The sequence below is a fragment of the Eschrichtius robustus genome, chromosome 12 (assembly GCF_028021215.1).
Source record: "Eschrichtius robustus isolate mEscRob2 chromosome 12, mEscRob2.pri, whole genome shotgun sequence".
Taxonomy (NCBI): domain Eukaryota; kingdom Metazoa; phylum Chordata; class Mammalia; order Artiodactyla; family Eschrichtiidae; genus Eschrichtius; species Eschrichtius robustus.
Genome location: NC_090835.1, coordinates 40,881,226 through 40,893,631, shown reverse-complemented (window position 1 = coordinate 40,893,631; position 12,406 = coordinate 40,881,226). Strand labels below are relative to the sequence as shown.

At 43.1% G+C, this 12,406-nt stretch overlaps 1 protein-coding gene across 2 annotated transcripts in view; it reads right to left on the bottom strand.

The window, feature by feature from the left end:
• Positions 1–12,406, bottom strand: part of SCAP (SREBF chaperone) — a 93,091-nt gene that overhangs the window by 33,932 nt on the left and 46,753 nt on the right. For both annotated transcript variants that reach the window (XM_068558320.1, XM_068558321.1), the window contains exon 2: positions 10,426–10,649. In XM_068558320.1, the coding sequence (XP_068414421.1) occupies positions 10,426–10,547 (122 nt within the window). In that variant the 5' untranslated portion in view covers positions 10,548–10,649. The remainder of the gene's footprint in view (positions 1–10,425; positions 10,650–12,406) is intronic.

Below are 12,406 nucleotides of genomic sequence, written 5' to 3'. Positions count from 1 at the left end.
AAAAATCTTCCAACAAACAAAAGTCCAGGACCAGATGGTTTCACAGGTGAATTCTATCAAACATTTAGAGAAGAGCTAACACCCATCCTTCTCCAACTCTTCCAAAAATCTGCAGAGGAAGGAACACTCCCAAACTCATTCTATGAGGCCACCATCACCCTGATACCAAAACCAGACAAAGATACTACAAAAAAAGAAAATTACAGACCAATATCACTCATGAATATAGATGCAAAAATCCTCAACAAAATACTAGCAAACAGAATCCAACACCACATTAAACGGATCATACACCACGATCAAGTGGGATTTATCCCAGGGATGCAAGGATTCTTCAATATATGCAAATCAATCAATGTGATACACCATATTAACAAATTGAAGAATAAAAACCATATGATCATCTCAATAGATGCAGAAAAAGCTTTTGACAAAATTCAACACCCATTTATGATAAAAACTCTCCAGAAAGTGGGCACAGAGGGAACCTACCTCAACATAATAAAGGCCATAGACGACAAACCCACAGCAAACATCATTCTCAACAGTGAAAAACTGGAAGCATTTCCTCTAAGATCAGGAACGAGACAAGCATGTCCACTCTCACCACTATTATTCAACATAGTTTTGGAAGTCCTCGCCACGGCAATCAGAGAAGAAAAAGAAATAAAAGGAATACAAATTGGAAAAGAAGTAAAACTGTCACTGTTTGCAGATGACATGATACTATACATAGAGAATCCTAAAAATGCCACCAGAAAACTACTAATCAATGAATTTGGTAAAGTTGCAGGATACAAAATTAATGCACAGAAATCTCTTGCATTCCTATACACTAATGATGAAAAATCTTAAAGAGAAATTATGGACACACTCCCATTTACCATTGCAACAAAAAGAATAAAATACCTAGGAATAAACCTACCTAGGGAAACAAAAGACCTGTATGCAGAAAACTGTAAGACACTGATTAAAGAAATTAAAGATGATATCAACAGATAGAGAGATATATCATGTTCTTGGATTGGAAGAATCAATATTGTGAAAATGACTATACTACCCAAAGCAATCTACAGATTCAATGCAATCCCTATCAAATTACCAATGGCATTTTTTACGGAACTAGAACAAATCATCTTAAAATTTGTATGGAGACACAAAAGACCCCGAATAGCCAAAGCAGTCTTGAGGGAAAAAAACGGAGCTGCAGGAATCAGACTCCCTGACTTCAGACTATACTACAAAGCTACAGTAATCAAGACAATATGGTACTGGCACAAAAACAGAAACACAGATCAATGGAACAAGATAGAAAGCCCAGAGGTAAACCCACGCACCTATGGTCAACTAATCTATGACAAAGGAGGCAAAGATATACAATGGAGAAAAGACAGTCGCTTCAATAAGTGGTGCTGGGAAAACTGGACAGCTACATGTAAAAGAATGAAATTAGAACACTTCCTAACACCATACACAAAAATAAACTCAAAATGGAATCGAGACCTAAATGTAAGACCGGACACTATAAAACTCTTAGAGGAAAACATAGGAAGAACACTCTTTGACATAAATCACAGCAAGATCTTTTTTGATCCACCTCCTAGAGTAATGGAAATAAAAACAAAAATATACAAATGGGACCTAATGAAACTTGAAAGCTTTTGCACAGCAAAGGAAACCATAAACAAGACGAAAAGACAACCCTCAGAATGGGAGAAAATATTTGCAAACGAATCAACGGACAAAGGATTAATCTCCAAAATATATAAACAGCTCATTCAGCTCAATATTAAAGAAACAAACAACCCAATCCAAAAATGGGCAGAAGACCTAAATAGACATTTCTCCAAAGAAGACATACAGATGGCCAAGAAGCACATGAAAAGATGCTCAACATCACTAATTATTAGAGAAATGCAAATCAAAACTACAATGAGGTATCACCTCACACCAGTTAGAATGGGCATCATTAGAAAATCTACAAACAACAAATGCTGGAGAGGGTGTGGAGAAAAGGGAACCCTCTTGCACTGTTGGTGGGAATGTAAATTGATACAGCCACTATGGAGAACAGTATGGAGGTTCTTTCAAAAACTAAAAATAGATTTACCATATGATCCAGCAATCCCACTACTGGGCGTATACCCAGAGAAAACGATAATTCAAAAAGACACATGCACCCCAAAGTTTATTGCAGCACTATTTACAATAGCCAGGTCATGGAAGCAACCTAAATGCCCATCGACAGACGAATAGATAAAGAAGTTGTGGTACATATATACAATGGAATATTACTCAGCCATAAAAAGGAACGAAATTGAGTCATTTGTTGAGACATGGATGGATCTAGAGACTGTCATACAGCGTAAAGTAAGTCAGAAAGAGAAAAACAAATATCGTATATTAACGCATGTATGTGGAACCTAGAAAAATGGTACAGATGAGCTGGTTTGCAGGGCAGAAGTTGAGACACAGATGTAGAGAACAGACATATGGACACCAAGGGGGGAAAACTGCGGTGGGGTGGGGATGGTGGTGTGCTAAATTGGGCGATTGGGATTGACATGTATACACTGATGTATATAAAACTGATGACTAATAAGAACCTGCAGTATAAAAAAACAAACAAAACAACTAATACTAAACTTTCATTGGGTTATTTGTATGGAAATATGTTAATATAAATGTTTCAGACATTACATGAAATTTCTAAAAATCTTATATGTTCTGGTATAATGTTATAAGTCTTAATTCTAGTTATTACTTTAAAATGTATATCTCAGAAATAACTAAATTTCCTTGTCAATTGCATTATTATGAACTTTCATCAAATCTTTAACACCGTGGTCATTTTTAAGTCTTTTGTCATTTACAGACAGTTCTGGGTGTACTCTGATGCTTTTGCAAATATGTTCCTATAAAAGGGTTTCACCTTCAAGGAATTCATGGAAAAGACTCTGACAAGTACAGGTTTCTGGTAACTGACTGTACTGCTGAACTGAATGAATAAGCATTTTCAGAACTCTAATGAAAAACTGATGAACTCATAAAAGTGCTAACAAAAGATCAAGATGAAAAAAAAATTAATTACATGGGACTGAGTGAACTGATGAGGATGATTATAATTTTTGTGACTTTCTGTTTGAATAAAAAAAAAATTTTAAACAATCATAAATTCCTTTTAATAGAAGCACAAGAAAAACACCAAGATAAAGATTCTACAAAAATGCAAAATGCAAGGTTTCTTTTTTTTAAAGTTTTTATTGGAGTATAGTTGCTTTACAATGTTGTGTTAGTTTCTACTGTACTACAAAGTGAATCAGCTATACATATACATATATCCCCTCTTTTTTGGATTTCCTTCCCATTTAGGTCACCACAGTGCATTAAGTAGAGATCCCTGTGCTATATATACAGTAGGTTCTCATTAGTTATCTATTTTATACATAGTATCAATAGTGTATATGTGTCAATCCCAATCTCCCAATTCCTCCCACCCCATCCCTTTCCCCCTTGGTATCCATACATTTGTTCTCTACGTCTGTATCTATATTTCTGCTTTGCAAATAAGATCATCTATACCATTTTTCTAGATTCTACGTATCTGTGTTAATATACGATATTTGTTTTTCTCTTTCTGACTTACTTCACTCTGTATGACACTCTCTAGGTCCATCCATGTCTCTACAAATGACCCAATTTCGTTCCTTTTTACAGCTGAGTAATATTCCATTGTATATATGTACCACAACTTCTTTATCCATTCCTCTGTTGATGGATATTTAGGTTGCTTCCATGACCTGGCTACTGTAAATAGTGCTGCTATGAACATTGGGGCGCATGTGTCTTGTTGAATTACGGTTTTCTCTGGGTATATGCCCAGTAGTGGGATTGCTGGGTCATATGGTAGTTCTATTTTTAGTTTTTTAAGGAACCTCCATACTGTTTTCCATAGTGGCTGTATCAATTTACATTCTCACCATATGTGGAAATTCTTAATAAATCTATGTATCAACTTGTGTTTTGTAAATGAAGTCCATCACAATGGAGCATGTGCTGAGGATTTGGAGTGTAGGTTCACAGGTGGTCCCTCCTCCCCAGGACAGGTGCTTGACCACCAGCTCCCCTGCCAACTTGCATCCCAGAATCTGGCCTTCCCCTCCCTGTCCAGGTATCCATTTGCTGCTGCCCCCTGGAGGCACCTGACCAAAACATGGAGGGCTGCTCAGAAGTGCATACCCCGCTGTGTCCTGGAGCAGGGTGAGGCACTGGCCATTGCCTAGCCCATGCTGGCTGCACCACAGCAATCTGATGGGCATTTTGGCAGGAGGAAGCCTTTCATCCACTCCCATCTGAGCATATTTTAGTACCTTTAACAGTACTTTTCCCCTGCTTTCTGAAGCAGCAGCCCTGCATTTTCATGTTGCACTGGGTCCCACAAATGATGATGCTGGCTCTACATCTCCCATTCTCACTCCCAGTCATCTGTGATGGGAGCTCAGGAGACACGGAAGACATACAGGAAGAGCAACCAGAAAAACGACACTCAAGAGATGTGGCACAGGACACCTCTCTGGAGACATCAGGAGTGGGACATGTTTTCTCTCTTCCCTTCTCAGGGGAGAACAATACAGGACTCGGGGTGGGGTAGTGAAAGACTATAAAGGGAAATTTCTGAGATCTCCTGATCTCTCTTCTGTTGGAGGAAATCTGGGGTTGGAGGAAATTTCGGGTGATAAAGGAGTATTTGATCTCCTACAAGCCTTTCAGAGCTTTTCCAGAGCTCGTGTGTGAGGTCAGGGGTGACTTCTGCTTGGAGGGAGGCTCTGGCTTTGGAATGCTGAACAGGACCCAGGAGCAGCTTCTGGAGCTGGTCCCCTGGGCTCCTGAGTCTAGGCTTTGGGGCAGAGGTCAGTGGTGCTCTGGGACTTTGTTCTCAGCTATCCAGCCCGGCTCTCCAAAGCACAGGTGCAGACAGGGCTTCAGTTACTCATATTTCTTTCTTGTTCATGAAAGGAATATAAATGTGTCCAGAGAGTGGCCACATAGGTACAAAAAGAGGGAGCCTGTTCTGTAGTCTCCTGTGTGCCCACCCACAAAGGGGTCACGATGACCGTAGGGAAACCTGAGCTGTGGGCAGACAAGGGAGAGAGGTTGAGAGCGGAGGCCACCACAACTGAGATGTCCAGCCTCAGCCTGAAGGTGCTGCTTTCCTCCAGAGAAAAAGAAGGAGGAAGGGGCCAAGTCTGCTCTCAGATACCCACACAGGCTGTAGGATTATCCTCCTTCAGGAGGTTTGGAATGGTCTCATCATGATTCCAACTTGCTCTCCAAGTTAAAATCCACCCTCTCTAACCATGACCAGCAGGTTATGGAATCACAGGTGACCTGATGACCCCTCACATTAACCTCTGACCCACACATAGGGCAATTCAGCTGGCCTGGCACCCAGACACTCTTCCTTCATTCCACGGCATACCTACCACTTCCCAGGACAGGTCCCAAGAAATAGCACCCTCTGCCTTGCTGGACTGCTGCTGAGCCACACCTCCGGTCCTGGTGGCCTAACCTCTAGGAAATGTAAACAGATACCTCTTGCCACAGTGCCTACTTGCTACAAGTTTCATCAGATTTTCCCAGAGGAAAGAGCATTTATGGCTCCCAGGGTGATCCAGTGGGATGAACAGGTCCACAGCCCAGGCAGCTGCTAGATCCAGACAGAGGTAGCAAGAGCAGCAGTCCTTTCGGTTCAAGCCGAACAACTCTCATTCCAGGTACAATAAAGGTAAGCAGTTAAATGGAATCTGAGTATCTAATAAAACTACTAAAAGCTGTCTACTCATTTCTCCAAAGAAGACATACAGATGGCCAATAAGCACATGAAAAGATGCTCAACATCACTAATTATTAGAGAAATGCAAATCAAAACTACAATGAGGTACCATCTCACACCAGTCAGAATGGCTATCATCAAAAAATCCACCAACAATAAATGCCAGAGAGGGTGTGGAGAGAAGGGAACCCTCCTGCACTCTTGGTGGGAATGTAAATTGGTACAGCCACTACAGAAACAATACAGAGGTTCCTTAAAAAAACAAAAATAGAGTTGCCATGTGATCCAACAATCCCACTCCTGGGCATATACCCAGAGAAAACCAAAATTCAAAAAGATACATGCACCCCTATGTTCACAGCAGCACTATTTACAATAGCCAAGACATGGAAACAACCTAAGTGTCTTGACAGATGAATGGATAAAGAAGATGTGGTAAATATATACAATGGAATACTACTCATAAAAAAAGAATGAAATAATGCCATTTGCAGCAACATGGATGGACCTAGAGATGATCATACGAAGTGAAGTCAGCAAGAGAAAGACAAATACTTTATGATATCACTTATATGTGGAATCTAAAATATGACACAAATGTGACCTTATTTATGAAACAGAGACAGACTCACAGACATAGAAGACAAACTTATGGTTACAAAAGGGGAAAGGGGGTCAGGGAGGGATAAATAAGGAGTTTGGGATTAGAAGATACAAACTACTATATATAAAATAAACAAAACAAGGTTCTACTGTATAGCACAGGGAACTATATTCAATATCCTATAATAAACCATAATGGAAAAGAATATGAAAAAGAATTTGTTTATATATATGTATAACTGAATCACTTTGCTGTACACCAGAAACTAACACAACACTGTAAATCAACTATCCTTCAATTAAAAAAAAAATTACAGAATATGAAAAAAAAAAAACACCTATCTATTAACCACACTTTATTTTCTGCAGGCAACCTGTAGCTCTGGCAGAAGGGGAGATGCTCTGGATAGAAAAGCTTCCCATACAGAAGAGGATAGCGAGGCTTGTGCCCTGGGTCCACAATATCTGGTCTCCTTTCCATAAAGGCCCAGAATCTCTGGATTTTCTGATACAACCTTTATCATCTTTGGAGGCTGAGGGACTTCATCTAGCCTTAGAAATTTTCTCCTAAGCCAATCAGATTTTAAGAAATTTTAAAAATTCCTTTACAATCACATATCAAAGATGCTGGTTTGAAAAAATAAGTACACAGCATTAAGAATGTGACGGTACACCCCAGTACAGGGTGACTGTAAAGACAAGAGGAAACCATAGTGCCCTTAGAGAGCGGGACCAAAAGAGGCAGCAGGTTCAGAGGGGTGCGCCAGGGTAGTAGCCTCCCTGTGCTTTTGTTGGGAGAGCGGCGAGCTGCATGAACACAACCATAAACAGGAAAGGAGGCAAGGAAGATGCCACCTATTCTTCCTGTAGGGCTCAGCTCAGGTGTCCTCCTCCCTGGAAGCCTCCCTAACGCTGTCTCCCTTTGCACCAAGGTTAGGTCAGATCTGCTATGCACAATACCCAATGGCACTGCAGTTATCTCTCTCAGGCCGAGACTGTGGGAGGGACTGTGTTCTGCGTCACTGGTCTGGCACAGTTCTTGGCATATATTATAGCAATCTTTATTGAGGTGGCTGTAAAACCCAATTTTATGCTCTCTCCTCAACTTCTGTTATGTAGGGCCACTGCCTCAAAAAGCCTCTCTATCCTCTGTCTAGGCAGATCCTGTCAGGCCCTGTCCCTGGCCCACTGCAACTGAGATTCTCTTTCTGAGGCTTCTTGTTCAAGGAGCAGACTCCCTGCAATGAAAGGTATCAGCACCAAACAGTGTTCTTCATAAAGTTCATGTCACCACAGCGAAGTGGAGAAAGTACAGATTTGGATCTGCCACACAGACCGGCCAGTTGCAGCACATACCACTTACTATCTCTCCACATTAGTTTCATCATCAGCAAAAGAACTAGGGAATAACCACATCCTCCAAGGATGTTAGGCGACCAAATGAAATACTGTGTGTGGAAGCACCTGACCACAAAGCCAGCGCTCAGTGAAGATTAGTTTTCCTTTCCCTCCTATCAGCCCAATCCTTCCCTGAGGCTCACCCACTCCATTCTCAGGACTGATGTTCAGCCAAGACACCTGTGGGATATAAGACAGGTGTCTGCCCAGCTTGGCTGCATTTGGGCTGTACTGGTTGTTAAATATTGTTATTATCACATTTGCCTCTTCCCCCATCCTCCATCCCATTCTAATTCACCCAGAGTCGAGAAGGAGTCTTCCACACTTGAGACCTTAGCCATCTCATAAAGTTTTCATACCAGAGGCCCCCAAGTCATAAATCCAAGGACAATCTGTTTTGAAACACTTGTGTGATATCAAATTATTCATTCAAAGATAAAGGCCAATTGCACCCAGCTACAACTGAGCTGCTACACATAGCCTACTTTCCCTGTCCAGGAAGCTGCCTGGTCCCAGCTGGCCAAATCCAATCCTCAGAAGATGAATGGCAAAGAGGAAACATCCTTCCCTTTTCCGGTAGCTAGAGCCGTCTTTGTAGAAGGGGAATCACAACCACCTCCTCAACCTACACTGCCCATAGAGCAGAGGTCCCCAACCGTTTTGGCACCAGGGACCAGTTTCGTGGAAGACAATTTTTCCATGGACCAGTGTGGGGGTGGGTGGGGGTGGTTCATGCAGTAATGTGAGCCATGCGGAGTGGCAGAGGAAGCATTGCTCGCTCACCCGCCGCTCACCTCCTGCTGTGCGGCCCGGCTACTAACAGGCCATACTGGTCCATGGCCCAGGGGTTGGGGACCCCTGCCACAGAGAACACAAGTTTAATTCAATGTATTCATCCATTATGTATTTACTTACCATACACATACACATATAAAGACACTATCAAAGAACTGAGAATTTATGAAGGGGGAGCAGGACCCCACCCACCTCTAACAGAAGGCAATACGAGTAATAATAACCATAAGTGTCACCACAAACTGCTGCTCTAGAAGTTAGAATAAAAGAGAAAATACTTTCAGCTGAGACATGGTAGAACTTCAGAGAAATTTTCAAGAAAGACACACAGCCTAGTGGTTCTCAGCATGTAGTCCCCAGGCCTGGGAGCTTGTTTAGAGATGCACATTCTTGGGTTTATCCAGATCTGATGAATGAGAAACTGGGGTAGGGCCCAGCAATCTTGTTTAACATGCCCTCCAGGTAATTCTGATGCTAGCTCAGGTTTAAGAACCACTGCCCTAGCATATAGGCCAGGCCTAGAAAAGTATGATTTTGAAAGAGACAGATGGGTCAATTAACCTACAGGAAAAAACAACAAGCAAATCCAAGATCTGGGTTCTCAGAACACTACTAATTCATCAGTTACAGGACATAGCCACAAGTGTCTAATCTTGTACAACACAAATTAACAAAGTTTAAACATCAGTACAAATACACTGAGCCAGAGTGAGGAGAGTCAGGGGGAACAGAGTGCCACAGGTGCAGGCACCAGAATCCCTTTAAAGCTGGATTTGAACCCCAGTTTCCCTACTTATTCGTTGTGTAGACCAGGCAAGCCTCTAATCCTCCATCCCCCTTTGGTTAAATGGAAATATAACTGGATCACTTCCCAAGGTTTTTATTAGGATTAATGAGACATTTAATTATATACCTGAAGCACCAACACAGCACCCAGCAGGAAATTCTCAATGAATATGCTCATCTTTCCTTGTCCTAATTAGGGAAGAACTTGGGATCATTAACAACTGAATAGCGAGTTCAGTCCTGAACCATCCTTCGTACAGCACAGCACTGAAAACATCTATAAAAGTTAGATGTACAATGAATCTGGAAACCAGAATTCCTTCCAGAGACAAGGATAATCAGATAGGCTCTTTTCATGACTGTCAGTGTTTGAGAGCCAAGGGGACCATTGGGTATCATCTTACATCAAGCCTCTCCTTTCACAATGTCCTCATCAGCGACACTCTTCAGGGTTCTATGGGGCCCTATGACAGAATGACAGTCACAACAGTCCTTGGTGAGCACAGCAGGCCCCAAGTATCAACCAGAGGTCAGAAGGAGGGTCCACATGAACACAAGAAAATGACTAGAGAGCAGAAAACCAAGTCTCTGGGGTTAGCCTACAAGACAGTGTCCAAGGAATTGTTCAAACGGACTTTGCCTTGCAACATTCCAAGGCTCCTGCTCTTAACCAGGTACCAAAAGGAAGCTGCCACTGTTGAGAAGGAAAATTAAAAGATCATGCTTTCAATTATCCTGCAGTTTCTTAGAAACATCTAAACATTATTTTCACACAGATTACCAGCAATGTGAACAAATCTGGTGACTCACCAAGTCAGGGCCAGCCTGGACTGTTTTACTGTAGTGGCTAAACACCTCAGGACTAGAGCTTTCCACTCAACAGATCCAATGACCCTCAAGTTCCATTGTATAAAAAGCACACAGTCCAAGGGCTACTGAACAGTCAGGGTTAGGAAATCTATTGTGCCAAGGCACTGGCCCACCATATCCAGGGCAACTTGGAAACATACCAGCAGGCTAAGATGCAGAGCCCCGTGAAGAGAATGATGGGGATGGGGTAGGACGCACAGAACAGCCCATGGTTGTAGAAGGCCTGAGATATCTTCTCACGCAGCCTTTCAGTCAGGGTCATCCTCAGCTGAAGTCACCTCGCTGCCATCCCGGAAAGTGACCATGGATCAGCCTGGCACACGTTGGACAGCGCTGACAATGGACACCATCTACAGGCAGGCACCTGGCAAGAAGGGAGAAAAGCCAATTAACAAAGAGTACTTGGCTCTCAACACTAGGGCTGCTGGGGGAGGTGGCAGGGACGTGGATAGGGAATCAGGAAGCCTACATGCAAGATCTGGAGACATCAATCCCAAAACACACACACACACACGCGCGCGCACACACACACACACACACACACACACACAATCTTGGTCGGCTCCTAGTGACTGTGGGTAGTGTCTAAGTACGTCTAACCAAAGAAACAAAAAAACTGCCTCTCTAGCTCTGGTAATAAGCTCTCAATCCTCTTCCATATTAGGTACTTCTAAAAGGCCACTCCCTAGAGAGGGCATTTTTCTCACACGTGGCACAGGCAAGCACTCCTGTGTAACAGACAGCACCTTCAGCTGCTCTTGGCCAAATGGACATTCTGGAAACCCTCCCCCCCCCCCCATTCTCTGTGCACAGGCCAGACCGAGAGAAATCCTTGGGAAAAACCTTTATACAAGGACTGATCCCTCAAAAAACACATTCTTGCACAAACAGTGATTCACTGATAAAGAAAGTCCAGTGGGGTCAGCCCTCAACACAAAAACACCAAAAAGTCTAGGCCCCTGACATAAAACAAAATTCACTGTGACAGTGGTATTGGGTAGAAGTCTCTGCTCCTGGTCCCCCAGTTGTTCCTGGGAGGGTGAGGGCAAAGGGTCCCTCCTATTTCTGCCTGCCCAGCAGCTGTCTCGTCCTTGGAGTAACAGCAGTCCAGTGTGGCTCTGAGAACCACCTTTCTCCACAGGATTTGGCCTGGACATACGGCCAGTTAAGGTGCCCCTCCCTGACCCCCGCCAGGCTGGTTAGGCCTCTCTCCCTGGCCTTTGACTTCTGAGCAAAAAGAAGCAAAACTGGATACGGTGGTGTTTATTCTTCCCCAAGAGGTTCCTGCTCCCCAGATCACGGGCTGCTCTGGCTCCAGCCCTTTCTGAAGACGAGCTCATCAGCTCTTCTTTCCAGTCTGTGAGCCACCCCATATCCTTCCAATAAATACTCTTTTTGCTTGTGTGAGCCAATTAATTTCTGTTGCTTCCAAGTAGAGAATCTTAAACCAATAAAATCAGAATAGAAAACTCTAGCAGAAGGGCCCAGGAATCTAGAATTCCTTTCCTTGCTGAGCTCGCCGAGGAAATTCAAGTTTAAATCCACTTCTCCTGTTCCATGTTGCTATTTTCTTTGGTCTGTGTTACAGGGAACCTGCCCAGACATGTGTCTTGGCTTGATTCAGCTCACTGATGAAAACCCAGGCCAAGGAGATGATACCTCAGAAGTGTGAGACCAGAAGGGAGAAGCAAAAGGAGTCACACCACAGCCAATTCACAAGAAGGAATGGCTACCACTCCATCCACCCTCCTGGAAGCACAAGTCTCAGGCGCACATGCAATTTTCCAGTCCAAGAACCCTCTAAGGAAATAGTACAAAGAACCCTCTGTGGGTCAATTCAGAAGGCAACAGATAGAGGAATCGGCAGGCGACAGCTGCTGACCCAAGGAGCAGAGGTGCTGACAACAGCTCAACCATTCACAAGGCTCACCTGGAACATAACAGCTCAAAAAGGTCTTAAGCAGTAGACCTGCAGCAGGGCACCAGCAACAGTGCTCACCACCCAGCATAAACAAGGACTCCAGGGAAGCAACGTTTCTGCTCCTGTGTCCCCAACCCTCCGTTCTACTTCAAGGGGGAAAACAAACACTAATGAGATATATGCCTGTGGAAAGACGCTGT